The sequence below is a fragment of the Schistocerca gregaria genome, chromosome X (assembly GCF_023897955.1).
Source record: "Schistocerca gregaria isolate iqSchGreg1 chromosome X, iqSchGreg1.2, whole genome shotgun sequence".
NCBI classification, from domain to species: Eukaryota; Metazoa; Arthropoda; class Insecta; order Orthoptera; family Acrididae; genus Schistocerca; species Schistocerca gregaria.
Window position 1 is genome coordinate 74,012,297 of NC_064931.1, and position 19,125 is coordinate 74,031,421.

A 19,125-nucleotide genomic window follows, 5' to 3' on the forward strand; every position below is an offset into this window, starting at 1 on the left:
AGTTGTACAGTAGAGGATTCTTTTCTTATGTACGTGCAATATGTTAGATTGGTTTGAAAAATGTCTGACCTACATATGATGAATATTCATTCATGGCTGATACTCCCTGCATTAATCTTAGAGCGCATCTGACCCTTACAACTAAATAATTTATGTACAGTTGTCTATAAAAAAGTAGCAATGCCAGAAGACACATTGATTTATTTAGAGAGATCATGCAATGTAGATAGTAATGGTCCTATCGTACTTCCTTGGGATGTTCCAGAAGATACTCTTAATGGAACAAAATGGACAGATGTAAAGGTGACATGTTGAGTTCTGTGTGCAAGGGAATCCTGATTCACGTCACAAATCTGGTCCAATACTTGGTAAGATTGTATTTTTTTCATTACATGGAATGCAGGGACTGTCTGCGGAACAACACCAACTCAGGCAGCACAGGCCGTGACCAGAGGGCGCTGCCGAATTCTCGCGTGCCTTCTGGACTTTACTTGCGGCAACTACTGTCCGTCACGCGCCATGCCGATGTGTGCCTCCCGCGATCTTTCTGGTGGCTACTGCAATGACCTCCCAAGCAGCAACCTTCAATGCTAGATGCCTTTAATAGGTTCCACAACGAAACATTGTCTCGAAATTTGAAAGAAAATCCGAAGAAATTCTGGTCGTATGTAAAGTACACAAGTGGCAAGACGCAGTCAATACCTTCGCTGCGCAGTGCCGATGGTACTGTTACCGACGACTGTGCCGCTAAAGCGGAGTTATTGAATGCAGTTTTCCAAAATTCAAATTCTGGAATATTCCATTCATCTTCCCTGGAGAAGGAAACACGAACAGCTGCTAGCATGAGTTTCTCAGAAGTTCCCCGTATCAAGATACCTTAGGGATTGAGCAGCAACTCAAATTGCAAGTCTTCAGGTCCAGATTGTATACCGATTAGGTTCCTTTCAGATTACGCTGATACAATAGCTCCCTACTTAGCAATCATATACAACCGCTCGCTCACCGATAGGTCTGTACCTACAGATTAGAAAATTGCACAGGTCGCACCAGTGTTTACTCCTACTACCCTTCTTAATCTATCGAACTACAGACCTATATCATTAACGTCGGTTTGCAGAAAGCTTTTGACACCGTTCCTCACAAGCGACTTCTAATCAAGCTGCCGGCCTATGGGGTTTCGTCTCAGTTGTGTGACTGGATTCGTGATTTCCTGTCCGGAAGGTCACAGTTTGTAGTAATAGACGGCAAATCATCGAGTACAACTGAAGTCATATCAAGTGTTCCCCAGGGTAGCGTCCTGGGACCTCTGCTGTTCCTGATCTATAGAAATGACCTGGGTCACAATCTGAGCAGTTCTCTTAGGTTGTTCGCAGATGATACTGGTCTTCGGATAACCTTACTAGATGGTAAATTACAGCATCAGTTACAGCAATCTTTCCTAAATCGCTTTGCATGGTGTGGCAGTTGACGCTAAATAACGAAAAGTGTGAGGTGATCCACATGAGTTCCAAAAGAAATCCGTTGACAGTTTTAATTGTTGCATCTTCTATTTATCGAGTAATCAAATTCCAAGGCTGTCAATTCAGTGTCCTGCCAATGGAACGCAACCTTTGGTTCGCCTTCCCCACAATATTATCTACATGGTCTTTCCAACTGAAGCTGTTCGTAATTTTTACACCCAGGTACTTAGTCCAAGTCCACTAAAGTTTCGCAGGAGAGCTTCTGTAAAGTTTACTTCTGCCAGTATCTCCATCTCCTACCTTCTAAAGCTGTGAGTACCGGGCGTGAGTCGTGCTTTGTGTGCCTGACTGAGACTCGAACTCGGGACCTTTGGTAGCTCAGATGGGAGAGCACTTGGCTGCGAAAGGCAGTTTTAATCTGCCAGAAAGTTTCAATCCGCTAAAGAGACAGCTTACACTACACTCGTTCGTTCTCTGTTAGAATATTGCTGCACAGTGTGGGATCCTTACCAGGTGGGATTGACGGAGGACATCGAAAGGGTGCAAAAAAGGGCAGCTCGTTTTGTATTATCACGTAAGAGGGGAGAGAGTGTGGCAGATATGATACACGAGTTGGGATGGAAGTCGTTAAAGCAAAGACTGCCAAGCACTTAGGGAGATAAATGTTAATTGCAGAGGGTTCATCAAACCACAATCATACTATGTAGGTTGGGCTCAACAAAATATTTTCGCATTCAGAAGGGAAAGTTGGTGACGTTTTTCGTCACGGTGAGATCTATTTACGAAATTTCAGAGTAATCATGTAGATGTAGATATAGAAGTAAATCCTTACCTACAAGCTTTGCAGACTTATGATACTTTTTTTATGATTCCCCTTTTGTAAAAATTAATATATGTTGGAAGATCTTTGTATTTATGTAGGAGCTGAACCCAAACATAACCGCAGTAGTTTCATATGGACGTAAATCATACTTATACACGGTGGTCAGAAACTAATATGGTACACTCCTCACCTGCAAAAGTTTGAGTAATGTTGGTATGCATTTTAAGGAAGAAGGAATATGGCTCTGTAACATAAAATACATTTAAGGTGAAGCTGAAATAATTCTTTCTTGATGACTGCTTCTGATCTGTCACTGAATTTCTGGAACGTCATAATGAGTTACTACATGATAAAGTACATTACAGTATGAATTGATTAAACCTCACTTAACAAATATTGTTAATTATGTGTTGTCACCTAATAACTATTGCAAACAGACATACTACATTACTTCTGCACATGATTGTGTTGAATATTAAGCACTTTGATTGTGTTAACCATGTACAGTCACGTTGACAGGTGTAATTGTAAATTAATTGTTTGAATATGAAGTGAATGCTTCATGAAAGAGAAACCCAAAGAAAGAACAATATTCATTTGTTTTGGTCCAAGAATCATTTTAGTACATTTTTTAGACACATGATTTAGGACAAAGTCAAACAAATGAAGTTATGAATATCAGGGTTTGACATCTCACTGATAACTGAAAAAAATCAAAAGCTTAGATAGGACAAGGATGTAAAAGGAAATCAGCCATGTCTTTTTTTAAACAAGTTATCTAAATTATTTGCTTTAATTGGTTTAGAGAAACTGAGAAAAACTTGCGTATTGATGACAGATTTAGATGTATGAAATCAAAAAGACTCGAAGATTATTTACTACAGAACTTGCAACCCATCTTCAGTTAAACTAGGCAATACAATGAGTTTAGAGGAAGCAGTTTACAAACCACGTCTCCATACACATCCACCACCACCATCATCAATCACAGTAATCAGCATTTTTTGATTAAAATAATCATTATTACAATATGAATACAGTGTTGATACATAACCAATATTCCAAAAATGTTGCCAGGATCATTGTTTTCAAACTGCAGTGACTAATTCAGATAAATAGCCAGATACTTTGAAAGTAAATAGAAAAATAAGCTTCATTCTTCTCTATATACACAAACACTTAATACCATTTGTGTTGCAGTTTTATTAGTATCACTGGAATTATACTAAAGTCCCTCAATGTGGTTTCTGTCCTGATGTTTGGGTTAATCTCAGGAACTACAGTAGATATTTTGATTTGGCTTTTCGCTAATAGATAAACTGATCTAAAAGGAAAGTAGACAGACTCAAGAGACAGACATAAGGCTGTCAGACTGCAGTAACCGGCAGGCAATACCTACTGCTACTGCTACTGGGAAGCTGGCACTAGCTACAGCCAACTTCCTAAATGACCTGCAATACAGTAAATATCAGATATCCTTTAAAAATTAATTCTCTACCACAAAATCTGTTCTTATCACTTTCATATGTTGAGGGGCTAGCAATTGGGCATAGTTTGTGCCAAACTAGTGGAGCAATTGGACTGGTAGCCACAGGGGTGAAAGCTATATAGGAGAAGAGGCAAAAAGCCACTTAGAATATCAACAACCACCACTGGACAGCTCTCGTTGGTCAATTCCAGTTTCGTTTGACTCTTAGTTCCTTTCAGATCACTTGAGGTGCTATCATCTTCCTCTGTTCTGAAGTCTTTATAATGAAGATCAGTAGTATGTTTACAGTTGTATTTGTATTTGTTTCACATTTACAAACAGATTTTTTACTTTAAATTTCTCAAAGTTCATTGTGTAATTGAAGAGATTTCTGCTGAAGAAATGTCAAAAATTAATCCTAAAGTAAGACATTTAATTTTCAGTAAATGAAATGTATTCTCTTCTGTCATGAATTAAGCTGTGTGGTTTATGTTTGTTTGTTTGTTTGTTTAAATAACTTTGTTGTGTTAAATATTCTGAAGAAACATAACATTTGACATTAAACAAAACTGCTACTGACATATGAAATTGACATTGGAATACTCCTGTAAATGCCCTGGCTGTTCATCTGGATATTATGTGGGTTCAACAGAGAAAGTTAGCAGCAAGCTTTTCTACAGATTTCCAAAACAACCTCAAGTTGCTACTGAAGTGGAAAAGTGTTTCTAAACATTTATTTAACGTGGACTGTGCTGCTTCTTTTGTTTGTGAAGATCATTTTTTTCAAAGAAAACTTTTGGAAACACACCCCTGTTCAGGCTATTCCTAGTTTTATTCATAAACATGGGGCAGGTGTTCCTTCTGAAATTACCAATATGAGTGTTATAAAGCTGCTGTCTCGCCAAATTCACTAAACACTTGCCATAGTACTACTAGTGCTTGGTAGGCCTAATTCACTATTAACAACTAATACCAGAAGTGAAACTGATGTTAATAAACTACTTGCCAAAGCACAAATAAGATTTGTAGTTTTCATGCAGATCTTAGCACCAGAAGTGGATCAGGTGAAACTAGTGTTAATAGTGAATTGGTCCTACCAAGCACTAGCTGTGGCATGGGAAATCTTTATTATACAGTGCCAGTATCAGAAGTGAAACTGTTCAGGACAACTATGAGGTGCACCACTCAGAGTTATTCATTAACACCAGAGAATTACCTGGTACTAATTTTTTTTATCTTCCCTCAAAATGAATATGCAGATGGTGAGTACACATTCTTATCTGAAATATTTTGTAGTTAGGGAAGTAAATTTAGGTTCAGGATTTTTCTGAACACTATAACACCAAAAAAAATGCGTACCTCTTTTGATTCTCACCTATGTGAGACCCCCCCCTGCCGGTCCGGGGGTTAGAATAGGCGCGAGGTATTCCTGCCTGTCATAAGAGGCGACTAAAAGGAGTCCCTCCCCTTCAAGGGGGTAGTTAGCGCCTGCGTCCGGAGACGGACGGTTTCACGATCTATATTTGCGTTCATTTTGGTTTTTCACTTCTTCTGGTTTCTTCCTTCCTTTGGTTGGTTCTTTTCTTTGTTCTTCTCCATCTCACTGTCTTACTTACTCTTCTCCTTGCCTTCTTCTCTTTGCCTTCTTCTCCTTGCCTTCTTCTCCTTCTCTGGTCTCCGCTTCGGCGTTGGAGACAGTCTGTCCTTTCTTTCCCTCTTCCTTCCTCCCTGTGCGTGCCTGATGGCCGACCCACGCGTTCGCACACGTAACCGGTGACAGGGTAACTCGTCTACCCAGGGCAGGGAATTACAAGTAAGGCACGCACGTACCCCCTGGTAAAGGCCAGGCCCCAGGGAGGGGTGATGGCCTGAGCTGACACATTCCGACCATGCTGATTGTTCACACCTCAGGTCACACCTCCCGAGAAACGGACGGAGGGACCAATCACCTCAGGCGGGAGTGCCCTCTGAGAGGGTCCCCACAAGGAAGGAGCACGCCATCGGAGGAGCTGGCAATCATAAAGGATTCTTCCGCAATGGATTTCTTCTTCTTCTCTCTCCACTTCTGCCCACAAACGGAAATTTGACCAGCCACCAGTGACAGAGGAAAAATCCTTTCCGTCCTCAGATCGAGAAATTACGAGGAACTGTGGGGCAGGCGGTAGTACTTTTGTCAACCCTTTCGTTATCCAGAAGGGCGTAGATGCCATAGCTGGATCTGTCAAGTCTTGTACCAGGTTGCGTAATGGTACCTTGTTACTAGAAACTGAGACCGCCTTTCAGGCACAAAAACTGGTGAGCCTCCACCCGGACAGGGAACGTGTACAGGAGTGTAGCCCGAAGCACACTTTTAATTCGTCTCGTGGAGTAGTCTATACTAGATAGCTCGACGGATTGACTGACAAGGAGATTCAGTCTTTCCTCGCTGAGCAGGGCGTGACGGCTGTCCGTAGGGTCACGAAAAAGGTCGACGATGACCTTGTACCGACCCGGACACTTTTCTTGACGTTTGACAGTGTTCAGCTGCCGTCACGCATCAAGGCGGGCTACGAGGTTATCTCTGTTCGCCCCTATGTCCCGACACCTACGCACTGCTACCAGTGTCAGCGTTTTAATCACACTCGCCATTCTTGTTCCAATGCGGCTACATGAGTGACTTAGGGCAGGGATGCCCATGAGGGTGACAGTTCACACAACAAGGAGACGGAGGTGGACAGTCACGGTGACCATGCAGCATCCTCCAGCGACTGTCCCGTCTACAAGGAAGAACGCTGTATCGAAGAAATTCGGGTCAAAGAGAAAGTCTACACCTCAGCTGCTCGCAAGCTATTGGCTAGTAGGAAGCCCACGTTGTACTGTACTGTACTGTACTGTACTGTACTGTACTGTACTGTACTGTACTGGCCTCTCCTCGGACTACCTGGGAGATGGCGACGCAGACATGCGATCCGACCTTCAGCACTACTGTCGTCCGTTCGGCCAGTGCTAAGATCGCCCGATCGACGTCTCCTCTTCCTCCCGGCGCCCCTCCGACACAAGCACCTATATCAGCTTCTGCCAGGACGAAGACACAGAAGTCAGAAGCACGGGCCTTCAAGAAGGAACCGTCTCGTGCAGACCTTCTACGTACCTCGAACCCTCAGCCATTGACCAATCCTTCCACAAAACGATTTTCCAAGAAGGCTCATAGGAAGCACAGTTCTCCTTCCCCGCCACGGCGCATTTCTCCTCCTGCGCCCCCCCCCCCCCCCCCCCCCCCGTCTCCAGCGGTTGCCGCCCCAGGCCGTCATCGGTTTCGCCTGGCGGCACCGCTGGTAGCTGAACATCTGGCCGTTCACTAGCGGAGGAAGCTCCCCCTCCCGGCCATCTTCACAAGATGGGCGATGAACCTATAGAACAAATGGATGATGACTGTCCGCCTCCTGCTAGCGGCGGCAGTGCTCGCTCGAAGCCGGGCTCTCAGCGGCCTTCGAGATGACCCCTTCTTGCATCTTCTTCCTCTCACGATGGCACTTATTCACTGGAATATTCACTAGAATATTCGCAGCATTCACTCCAACCGAGAGGACTTGAAATTGCTGCTCCACTTGCACCGTCCGCTCGTCGTAGCCCTCCAGGAAACGAAGCCACACCCATGCGATCAAATTGCCTTGGCACACTACACCTTTGTGCGTTTTGGCCTACCCCTCCGGCTTCATGGAGGGGTTACGTTGCTGGTCCAGGATGATACTTAATACGACCCCATCACATTGAATTACTCTCCCCGATTTTACGTCAACTGCCTGCAGGTCGGTGTGCAGACATTTTCCATTTGCACCGTTTACACTCCATCGTCGTCTGCCGTTTCCAGGGCAGACATGATGCAAATTATTGCTCAGCTCCCTGCACCATTTTTGTTAACTGTAGACTTCAATGCTCACCATCCTCTTTGGGGCTCTCCAGCATCCTGCCTGAGGGGCTCCCTGTTAGACCTTTTCAACCAGCTCAATCTCGTCTTCATCAATACTGGCGCCCCCACTTTTCTTTCGGACACAATTCACACCTGCTCCCATTTAGACCTTTCTATATGTACTACCCAACTTGCACGGTGGTTCTGATACATACTCGAGCAACCACTTCCTGTGTGTTACCCATCTCCTGCATCACACCCCCTCTCTGTGCTCAACTAGTTGGAACATCTCCAAAGCAGACTGGGGGCTCTTCACTTCCAGGGCGACCTTTCAGGATCAAACCTTCACAAGCTGCGATAGTCAGGCCGCACACCTCACGGAAGTCATTCTCACTGCTGCTGAATATTCCATCCCTCACACTACTTCTTCTCCATGGCGGGTACCGGTCCCCTGGTGGACCGCAGCATGTAGAGACACTTTACGTGCTCGTCGACGTGCTTTAGGCACCTTTAAAAATACGACACCGTTGCACATAATCGTTTGTAAGTGATACAATTCGCGACTGTAGGGTGGCATTTAAAGAAAGCAAGAAAGCCAGCTGGGCTGCTTTCACAAGCACCTTCAACAGTTTTGCTCCTTCTGTTGTCTGGGGTAGCCTGCGCCAGCTATCTGGCACTAAGGTCCACTCACAAGTTTCTGGCTTGACGGTCGCGAATGACGTCCTTGTGGCCCCCGAGGATGTCTCCAATGCCTTCGGCCGCTTTTTCGCAGAGGTTTCGAGCTCCACTCATTCCTCTGCCTGTTTTCGGGGGGAGGAAGGCAGGGGAGTAGTCTCGGCCACCTAATTTCCACTCCTCGAATTGTGAAAACTGCATTTTCCAGTTCCCGCATGGTGAATGGGGCATTGTACTTGCCCGGTCACGGTCCTCTGCTCCGGGGCCTGATTCTATTCATATTCAGATGCTGAAGAACCTTTCTCCTGCGGGTAAAGGTTTCCTTCTTCATACTTACAATCGCATCTGGATTGAGGGACATGTTCCTGCATGCTGGCGCGAGTCTATTGTTGTACCGATTCCTAAGCTGGGGAAGGACAAGCAGTTGCCTTCCAGTTATCGACCCATCTCGCTTACCAGCTGTCTGTGATACAGCGAATGGTTAACTCTCGGTTGGTTTGGCTGCTCGAATCTCGACGCCTACTTACCAATGTACAATGTGGATTTCGTAGGCGCCGCTCTGCTGTTGACCATCTGTTTACCCTGTCGACCTTCATTATGAATAACTTCTTGCGGAAGTGCCCGACCGCGGCTGTGTTCTTTGATTTGGAGAAGGCTTACGACACCTGTTGGAGGGCGGGCATTCTCCGCACCATGCATACATGGGGCTTTCGCGGTCGCCTCCCTCTTTTTATTCGTTCCTTTTTAATGGATCGTCAGTATAGGGTACGTGTGGGTTCTGTCCTGTCAGAAAGCTTCCGCCAGGAGAATGGGGTGCCACAGGGCTCCGTTTTGAGCGTCGCTCTCTTCGCCATAGCGATCAATCCAATAATGTACGCTGCGCGCTGCAATAGATGGTAAAATCGTCCACAAAAAGGGAGCTTCATACATCATCTGGGACGCAATCCATGGTCAAGAGAACGCTGAAGACAGCGCTCCAGGAAACGTCTTTACTCCTGGAGTGTCGCCAATGGCTTCCGTTTTTCTTCCGAGAAAACAGTCTGTATTAACTTCTGGCGCTACAAAAAGTTTCTCCCACCGTCCTTACAACTCGGCCCCGTTGCTTTCCCATTCGTGGAGACAACATAATTTGTAGGTCTTACATTTGACAGGAAACTTAGTTGGTCTCGACATGTCATATTTGGCTGCCCGTTGTACCCGTTCTCTAAATGTCCTCCGTGTTCTCAGTGGCACGTCGTGGGGAGCGGATCGAACTGTCCTACTTCGCCTATATCGGTCGATCGTCCGCTCCAAGCTGGAGTATGGGTGCTTTGTATACTCCTCTGCACGGCCGTCCGTCTTACGCCGCCTCAACTCCATACAATATCGGGCTTTACGGCTTGCGATCGGAGCGTTTTATACTAGTCCCGTCGAGAGTTTTCATACTAAAGCCGGTGAACTGCCACTCACTCACCGGCGCGATATGCTGCTTTGTCGTTACGCCTGTCGGCTTCTGTCAATGCCCGACCATCCATCGTATCGTTCCTTTTTTGACGACTCTCTTGACCGTCAATATGGGTTGTATGTCTCTGCCCTGCTACCCCCTGGAGTTCGCTTTCGTCGCCTCCTTCAACTCATTGATTTTTCACTGCCTGCAACCTTTAGAGTGGGCGAGAGCCACACGCCACCTTGGCTCCAGGCTCAGGTTGTCGTTCACCTTGACCTCCGCTCGCTCCCAAAGGAGGTTACCCCTCCGGTTCAGTATACAACTCCCGTTTTGTCGAACTTCGTTCGAAGTTCATTGATATGACTTTCATTTATACAGATGGCTCTAAGACCAACGACGGGGTCGGGTGTTCTTTTATTGTTGGGGCACAAAGTTTCAAATACCGGCTACATGGCCATTGTTCGGTCTTCACAGCTGAGCTCTTTGCCCTCTACCAGGCTGTTCTTTACGTCTGCCGCCACCGACATTCTGCTAATGTCATCTGCTCCGATTCTCTGAGCGCCATCCAGAGCTTCAGTGAGCTGTATCCGGTTCACCCTTTCGTGCACGGGATCCAACGCTCTCTTCAGCAGCTGGTGGACGACGGGTCTCCAGTTAGCTTTGTGGGTTCCTGGCCATGTCGGTATCCGTGGGAACGAAGCTGCAGATGCCGCGGCCAAGGCTGAAATCCTCCAGCCTTGGACGGCTTCTTGTTGTGTCCCTTCATCAGGTTGTAGCACGGTCATTTGTCGGCGCATTTTATCGCTGTGGCATGCCGATTGGGCTGCACTTAGGGACAACAAGCTTCGGGCCTCGAAACCTCTTCCCGTAGCTTGGACGTCCTCCTCACGTCCTTCTCGGTGGGAGGAGATCGTTTTGGCCCGGTTACGAATTGGACACTGCCGGTTCAGCCATCGCCATCTGCTGACGGCAGCGCCGGCGCCGTTCTGTCCATGTGGCCAATTGCTGACGGTCCACCACATTTTAACGTCCTGTCCGGATTTTGCTACGCTGCGTCTTGATCTTGGCCTGCCATGTACTCTGGATGCCATTTTAGCGGATGACCCAGGAGCTGCTGCTCGCGTTCTTCATTTTATCAACTTGACACACCTGTCTAAGGACGTTTGATTATGCTGTAGTTTTTTAATCCTATGCCTGTTAATACATCTTCTATAGTGTTGTCCCTTTTAGTTTCTGTATTAACCTTGTGCCTCGCGGTACATTCGTAAATTAGTCAGGGCGCAAATGACGATTGTATTTGTGCGTCCTAAAACCACAAACAAATATCTTTGCCGCTCTTCCCGCCTCCCCCCCCCTCCAATATGCCATATCCAGTGTTCGTAAGTTCTTTCAAAAATAAACTACATCTGAGGCTACACCACACACTAGTTTTATAACACATTTTTGGGCCATGAGTATTTTCTTCGCTGGTGTTTTGCGACATATGGTATCATATTTTGGGGAAACCAGAGAATGGAAATAGCCATAGTATGCTGCTTTAGTTGTGCCAATATTTCCACCCTTGGAGAGGACACACAGGCTTAGCTCATCGATTTTTGGCCTATCAGATCATTTACACTACTGGCCATTAAAACTGCTACATAAAGAAGAAATGCAGATGATAAACGGGTATTCATTGGACAAATATATTATACTAGAACCGACATGTGATTACATTTTCACGCAATTTGATGTGATTACATTCTCACGCAATTTGGGTGCATATATCCTGAGAAACCTGTACCCAAAACAACCACCTCTGGCCGTAATAACAGCCTTGATACGCCTGGCCATTGACTCCAACACGATAGCACAGTTCATTAAATCTCTGTTTAAGCTGCATGGACAGCTGTACCTGTACCTGCCATCCAGAGTAGTGACTGGTGTATTGTGTTGAGCTAGTTGCTCGGCCACCATTGACCAGACGTTCTCAATTGTTGAGAGGTCTGGAGTAGGTGCTGGCCAAGGAAGCAGTCGAACATTTTCTGAATACAGAAACGCCCATACAGGACCTGCAACAAGCGGTCGTGCATTATTCTGCTTCACCACGATGTCGCCAAGCACGGATGCGACCATCATGATGCTGTAAACAGAACCTGGATTCATCCAAAAAAAAAAATGACGTTTTGCCATTCGTGCACCTAGGTTTATCGTTGAGTACACCATTGCAGGCGCTCCTGTATGTGATGCAGCATCAAGAGTAACCGCAACCATCGTCTCAGAGCTAATAGTCAATACTGCTGCAAACATCATCGAACTTCTCGTGCAGATGGTTGTTCTTTTGCAAAAGTCCCCATCTGTTGACTCAGGGATCGAGACGTGGCTGCACAATCCGTTCCAGCCATGCGGACAAGATGCCCGTCATCTCGACAGCTAGTGATAAAAGGCCGTTTTCTGTTCGCATTGGTTGAGATCCTTTGGGTTGACGATGTAATACAGAATGCTGTGCTGGATCCCCAGATTCCATATTCTGCTAGCAGTCAATGTCGCGATACGATAAACCGCAATCGCGATAGGATACAATCTGACTTTAATCAAAGTCTGGAACGTGATGATATGCATTTCTCCTCCTTACATGAGGCATTACGATGACATTTAACCAGGCAACACTGGTTAACTGCTGTTTGTGTGTGACAAATCGGTTGGAAACTTTCCTCATGTCAGCGCGTTGTAGGTGTCACCACCGGCGCCAATCTTGTGCAAAAGATTAGCTTTTCAGAGCATTCACACATCACAGCATCTTCTTCCTGTCAGTTAAATTTCATGTCTGTAGCATATCATCTTTGTTGTACAGCAATTTTTATGGCCATTGGTGTATTATATGAGACCAGTTAAGTTTATAATGAACTCTTTCTAGTGATTGGGTGCCACACTTCAGTTAACTCATCCTCGGTATTAGCAGTTGCAGTGAACCAAATATAGTCATCTTGTTAAAGTTCAGCAAGAGTCTACTGATGCTAAGCCATTTCATCAAATCAATGAGAATATTCTAAACAGATCCATGAAGAACATCACATGTATGGCCAGCAGTCATAATGCTTTTTTTTTTTTTTTTTTTTTTTTTTTTTTTTTTTTTTTACAGTTTTTGCATATGACATCAGCAATGTAGCTTTGTACATTAAGGTAGGTAATTTACAAATATGAGGTACAGTACAGCACCAAGAACGAATCCTTGGGCACTCCACATTTAACGGTTCTCAAGATCTGCAGTGATCGAATTCATCAGTACTATCTACTGTACCTCTATGAAACCAGAAGATTGGAATCATTACTTTCTGCTTTGTCGCTTATTTGCTATGCCACTTGTTTCTAATAGGTCTGCTTACTGTAGTAGGATTTGGTGATTATTTTGTGACTTGCCAAAAGCCTTTGACACAATCACTCAGCTAAGCAGGTGGACACAGTAGGATTATGTACTTGAACCCAGGCCCACTGCATGGGAGGCAATTCCCAGCCAGGTTGGAGATTTTCTCCGCTCCTGGACTGGATGTTACAAGGATGATGTGTTGTCCTTATCACCAGCATGCAAGTTGTCCAATGTGGCATCGACTGAAATAAGACTTCCCAGAGACCCCACACGGGGGAGTTCGGCTGCAAAGTGCAAAACAATGCCAGATGCTCATTTCATTTCAATCCTGTTGATACCATTCTGTCGTTAATTGAATTCAGAACTTCATTTGTTACAGCATAAATTGCTTGTTCAGTGGAAAGACCCTTTGAAAAACCAAACTGACTTTTGCTGATAATGTTTTATTTATCTAGGTGTTCCAAAATTCTCATATTCATAAGCTTTTCCAGAATCTGGGAAAAGCAGTTAGGAGGGATGTTACATTTAAATATGCCGCTGTTAAACCCCTTTTCACAAAAAGGTGACAAAACCAAGGTCAGAAACTACAGGGTATCAGGCACAGTTCCTTGTTGTATGGATGCATTGAAAATAGAGCTGTGCTTCTATGTGTGATGTAGTTTGCTATGTTTTAGTAAGTTATTAGAGATATTATCTACCTCAGTGGAATATGTATTTGAGAGAGAATTGTTCTTTCAATTGCAGATGCTGTTGTTATTGTGGTCTTTAGCATGGAGAGCTGCATCAAACCAGTCTTGGACTGCTCTATCCTGTGCAAGCTTCTTCATCTCCCGGTACTTACTGCAACCTACATCCTTCTGAATCTGCTTAGTGTATTCATCTCTTGGTCTCCCTCTACAATTTTTACCCTCCATGCTGCCCTCCAATACTAAATTGGTGACCCCTTGATGCCTCAGAACATGTCCTACCAACCGATCCCTTCTTCTGGTCAAGTTGTGCCACAAACTTCTCTCCTCCCCAATTCTAGATGCTGTGACAGGTCTAATATGCAAAAGACTACACCCAAACATACAGGTAAAATTCGTATCACTCAGAACTTCATTAACAGAGGTCTTGCAGCCTATTTGTTCTGAAACTTACAAGAAGTGCTTGTTGAAAATATAGGCTATATTTTCAGGATTGTGTACTAGATTTCCTTCATGGTTTATTTTTAGTTCTTCAAATGTTCTTATAGTTTTCTCTGTCTCCCTTCTAACGCTATTCCAAACTGTCTTCATTTTGTTATGAGACTTATCAACTTCTTGCTCATAATATAATGCTTTTGGCCACTATAAAATGTAAGTTGCTAAAGAAGGTATACAGAAATCAGAATGCCTATGTTTTACATGTTTAAATTGCAGTTAGAGGGAACTTTAAGGACAGAGAGAAAACTAATTCTCTTTGTGATCCAGGGTTAAGAACTTTAGAAAGTGAAATGTTGACCAGACTGTACCATGGGTTAGTGAGAGAGAGAGAGAGAGAGAGAGAGAGAGAGAGAGAGAGAGAGAGAGAGAGAGAGAGAGAGAAGTCTTCCGAAGTAAGAGTGATTTCAGGTGTGCCGCAGGGGAGTGTCATAGGACCGTTGCTATTCACAATATACATAAATGACCTGGTGGATGACATCGGAAGTTCACTGAGGCTTTTTGCAGATGATGCTGTGGTGTATCGAGAGGTTGCAACAATGGAAAATTGTACTGAAATGCAGGAGGATCTGCAGCGAATTGACGCATGGTGCACGGAATGGCAATTGAATCACAATGTAGACAAGTGTAATGTGATGCGAATACATAGAAAGATAGGTCCCTTATCATCTAGCTACAAAATAGCAGGTCAGCAACTGGAAGTAGTTAATTCCATAAATTATCTGGGAGTACTCATTAGGAGTGATTTAAAATGGAATGATCATATAAAGTTGATCGTCGGTAAAGCAGATGCCAGACTGAGATTCATTGGAAGAATCTTAAGGAAATGCAATCCGACAACAAAGGAAGTAGGTTACAGTACGCTTGTTCGCCCAATGCTTGAATACTGCTCAGCAGTGTGGGATCCGCACCAGGTAGGGTTGATAGAAGAGATAGAGAAGATCCAACGGAGAGCAGCGCGCTCTGTTACAGGATCATTTAGTAATCGCGAAAGCGTTACGGAGATGATAGATTAACAAAAGCCCATACCGAGCTACTGAGCGTCTCTCCTGCAGAGTCTTCCACTGGAGTTTAAGTTTCGAGAACATACCTTCACCGAAGAGTCAAGCAGTATATTGCTCCCTCCTACGTATATCTCGCGAAGAGACCATGAGGATAAAATCAGAGAGATTAGAGCCCACACAGAAGCATACCGACAATCCTTCTTCCTTCTTTCCACGTACAATACGAGACTGGAATAGAAGGGAGAACCGATAGAGGTACTCAGGGTACTCTCCGCCACACACCGTCAGGTGGCTTGCGGAGTATGGATGTGGATGTAGATGTAGATTGAAAGTCACAGAAGTTTGCTTCAGTCTGACATCACACCCAAACTGAATATTTGCTTGGAGGACTCAAATGTATATTCAGCTGTCATTCCTTTTTGCCTTTTTCGTAAGGAGGTTAGGTAGCGTGTAATATTCTGTCGATAGCATTCTCATTATGAACTGATAACTTGTTGAGTTGATAAAAGATTAAGAAGAAAATCAGCAATAGGTCTGCATTCCTCTGAAGTGAGTTACATTAATCATGCAAAAACTAAGCCTTGTTGGTCACCTCAGTGCTTCTCATGTTTTGCTTGCACCTGCATGTGTCACTTCTTAACCACTGTGTCACTTTATTTGGTAAAGACACTGAGTTCATGCTTAGGAGAAGTAAAAGGTATATGATTTTATATTCAGTATTTTGTAAAATACCTGCATGTAATACACAGAACAAGATTGAAACTTGTAGAAATAACTTTATTAGAGAGAGATAAAAAATGCCAATGTACATTCAATAAGTGAATTCATAATATTTGACTAATGAATTTGAATTTCTTGATTTTTCATTGTCTTCAACTTATATTAATAGCTCTTCATTCTGCAGAACTTTATTTTCAAAGGAATTTATATGTAAAATATTCATGATCTTTGCTTAATTTTATCGAACATTGCTCTTGATATAATAAGACGCTGTATCTGAGATGTTCCTTCATATATTTGAAAAATTTTTGCATCTCTCATCAGTTTCTCCACAGGGTATTCACTATTAAATCCATTTCCACCAAAGATCTGAAAAACAGAAATGTGTCAGACTGCAGATTTACATAATGGGTTACAATGTTCTATTAGAAACACTAGATAAATATCAAAACATTAAAAAAAGAAAAATAAAGGAAACACACACGCCATGAAACCTTTATTGTGAAATCTTCAGTTTTTTGTTTCAGTCCTACAGTAACCACTCTCACAGACTTACTATATATTTCTAATTTGTTTTGCTGTCTAAAAAGGAGTCACAATCTGTTTTAGTTGATGAGTGCAAAAAATGCAATGTGTAGAAAATTTCAATGATTTGACTTTCCTGTCTTTTCTTTCATTTCTGGAAGAAAATTTTCCATGTAGAGTAAGACAATCTACAAAATTTGCACAATATAGGAACAATGGGCAAAGAGTATAGAGTAAATTTCTTGAAGTCTGGTGCATTTGCATCATTAAAATGATGGAAAAATTATTTTTAAATAACATTTCAAATAACATTAATTGTATCTTGCATGCAAGCTTTTGAATTCTTAAATCCCTGTGTACCAGTTTCAGCTCAATAGCTCACTACATACACATTGCAAGCATATCAGTTTATGTATACTATAAACAACACTAATGGGACGTGTTAGTCAGTGTATTCTTCATAACTTCAGATGTTTGCCATCCGTAAGGGACCCTTAAAAATATACTGTCGTTTGACTGTTGCATAGATTCTCCAGTGTGAACGATTTATCTAAAATATGACTGTGCTCATGATCAGGCAATAAGTTTGCTAAGTAGCAAGTTAGTTCTCATAAGTTAAGAGTTCTCCATTCTTGTATTTCATTTATGTGACTTGTTAAATGATTACTGCTTTCAACAGTCAGTTTTAAATTAATGGTGTGCTAGGTTAATGTGTAGCTGATCAACTGGCATTTACTTTAAGTAATTTCAGTATGGTAAGTAGAGTAATAAGCATTCCTGGTGTAGATGTGCTATCACTGTACAACCTCGCTCGGTGGGCAAGCTGAGTTTCAAACTGGACTTGCTTTTGGGAGGACAACGGTTCAATCCCACGTCCGGCCATCCTGATTTAGGTTTTCCGTGATTTCCCTACATCACTTCAGGCAAATTCTGGGATGGTTCCTTTGCACGGCCGAATTCCTTCCCCAATTTCAAACTTCCTAACCTAACCTGAGCTTGTGCTCCGTCTCTAGTGTTTACATCCTGTCGACAAAGATGTCATTAATTTCCTCCTCCTCCTCCTCCTTCTCCTCCTCCTCCTCCTCCTCCTCCTCCTCTTGACCCCCTTTCTCCACATGATATACTGTGATACACGGCTGAAGGGCAAAAGGGGTTACAGGGGTGCATTGGGAACTCAAGTGGGAATCCCTGGAGGGATGGTAATACTCTTTTACTGCCACCTTCTTTAAAAGAATGAGAAAATTTAGAGAGCCGGCATTTGAATCAGACCACAGCACAAACATACCTTTTATGTAAGGACCGTGTATATTGGATACGATAAATTGGGCTCATCTGGAAGCAAAGAGAAAGTCGTTCCTATCTTGCTCTATCTGCAAGTGGAACAGCAAAGGAAATAACTGCAAGCCACTGCATGGTGCATGGCAGGGAGTGCCCTGTACGGCTGTTGGAGTATCTGAGTCTCCATGAACACCTACATATGTAATTCTCTGTGCATGTGCAGCATGAATATAAAAATAGGAATACTGAACAATACAACTTATTAACAAATTGATGAAAGTTCAGTTACTTTCCTAGTAACTTGAAGGCTATCCAGATAGTAACCTCTGTTAGGTTATAAATAAAATAATGGAATAATTGAAGCACATCAGACGGACTTGTGTTTATGGATTATCAGCTTCACAATTATATGTAGCTTAACTTTCCTGTTTAATAATAACCATTTTTAGCAGAGTACTACTAGAGAATCTTAAAACTTTGTTCATTGTTATTGCATATTGTCAGAGATATGGGAAAAGAGATGGAAATAAAAAAGGAGCAGGAGGTGGACAGAGAGATACAGGTGGGAAGAGGACTGGGTAGCGGCAACAGAAAGATGGGAAAAAGGAGAAAGTGGACAGAGAAATGGGTAGGAGGAGATCAGGATGTATATCCAATTACCATACATGTTAGATGTGTGTGCTTTCTGATTTTTTTTTTGTTTTCAATTTAACCAGACTGTCACACCAATGTCTGGTTGGGGACAGCTAATGAATTGATAAAACAGGTAATTGTAACTGACAATAGTCGTGTGTAAAGGAGGTCACACTGGTGGATTAGTGAGCCTAGCAATGCAATGCTTCACAATTGCTAAATATGTATGCAAATTGGATACACATTGTCTTCTCCCCCCTCCCCCCTCCCCCCTCCCCTCTCCCCCCTCCCCCTCCCCCCTCCCCCCTCCCCCCCTCCCCCTCCCCCCTCCCCCTCCCCCCTCCCCCTCCCCCTCCCACCTCCCCCTCCCCCTCCCCCTCCCCCCTCCCCCTCCCCCCTCCCCCCTCCCCCTCCCCCCCTCCCCCCTCCCCCCTCCCCCTCCCCCCTCCCCCCTCCCCCCTCCCCCCTCCCCCTCCCCCCTCCCCCCTCCCCCTCCCCCCTCCCTCTCCCCCCTCCCCCCTCCCCCCTCCCCCCTCCCCCCTCCCTCTCCCCCTCCCCCCTCCTTCTCCTGCCCCCCCCCCCCCAGTTCTCAAACAAGGAATCATTGGCAATGACTAATACCAGCTTTGTTCTTTGAGACCTCCCTTGAAGCTTCATCCATCAGGATAGTACTTTCAGTGACATTATTCACATAGTT

General features: G+C 44.0%; 1 protein-coding gene across 4 annotated transcripts in view; it reads right to left on the reverse strand.

Moving 5' to 3' along the window:
- The window catches only part of LOC126298892 (probable medium-chain specific acyl-CoA dehydrogenase, mitochondrial), a 213,427-nt gene that overhangs the window by 55,799 nt on the left and 138,503 nt on the right, over window positions 1–19,125 (reverse strand). Inside the window, exon 11 of one of the 4 annotated variants that reach the window (XM_049990431.1) lies at window positions 16,029–16,361. The exons of the other annotated variants lie outside the window; for them this stretch is intronic. Coding sequence (XP_049846388.1) covers window positions 16,212–16,361 — 150 coding nt within the window. The 3' untranslated portion in view covers window positions 16,029–16,211. Of the gene's footprint in view, window positions 1–16,028; window positions 16,362–19,125 lie in introns of those variants that run through there. 4 annotated transcript variants of the gene reach the window in all.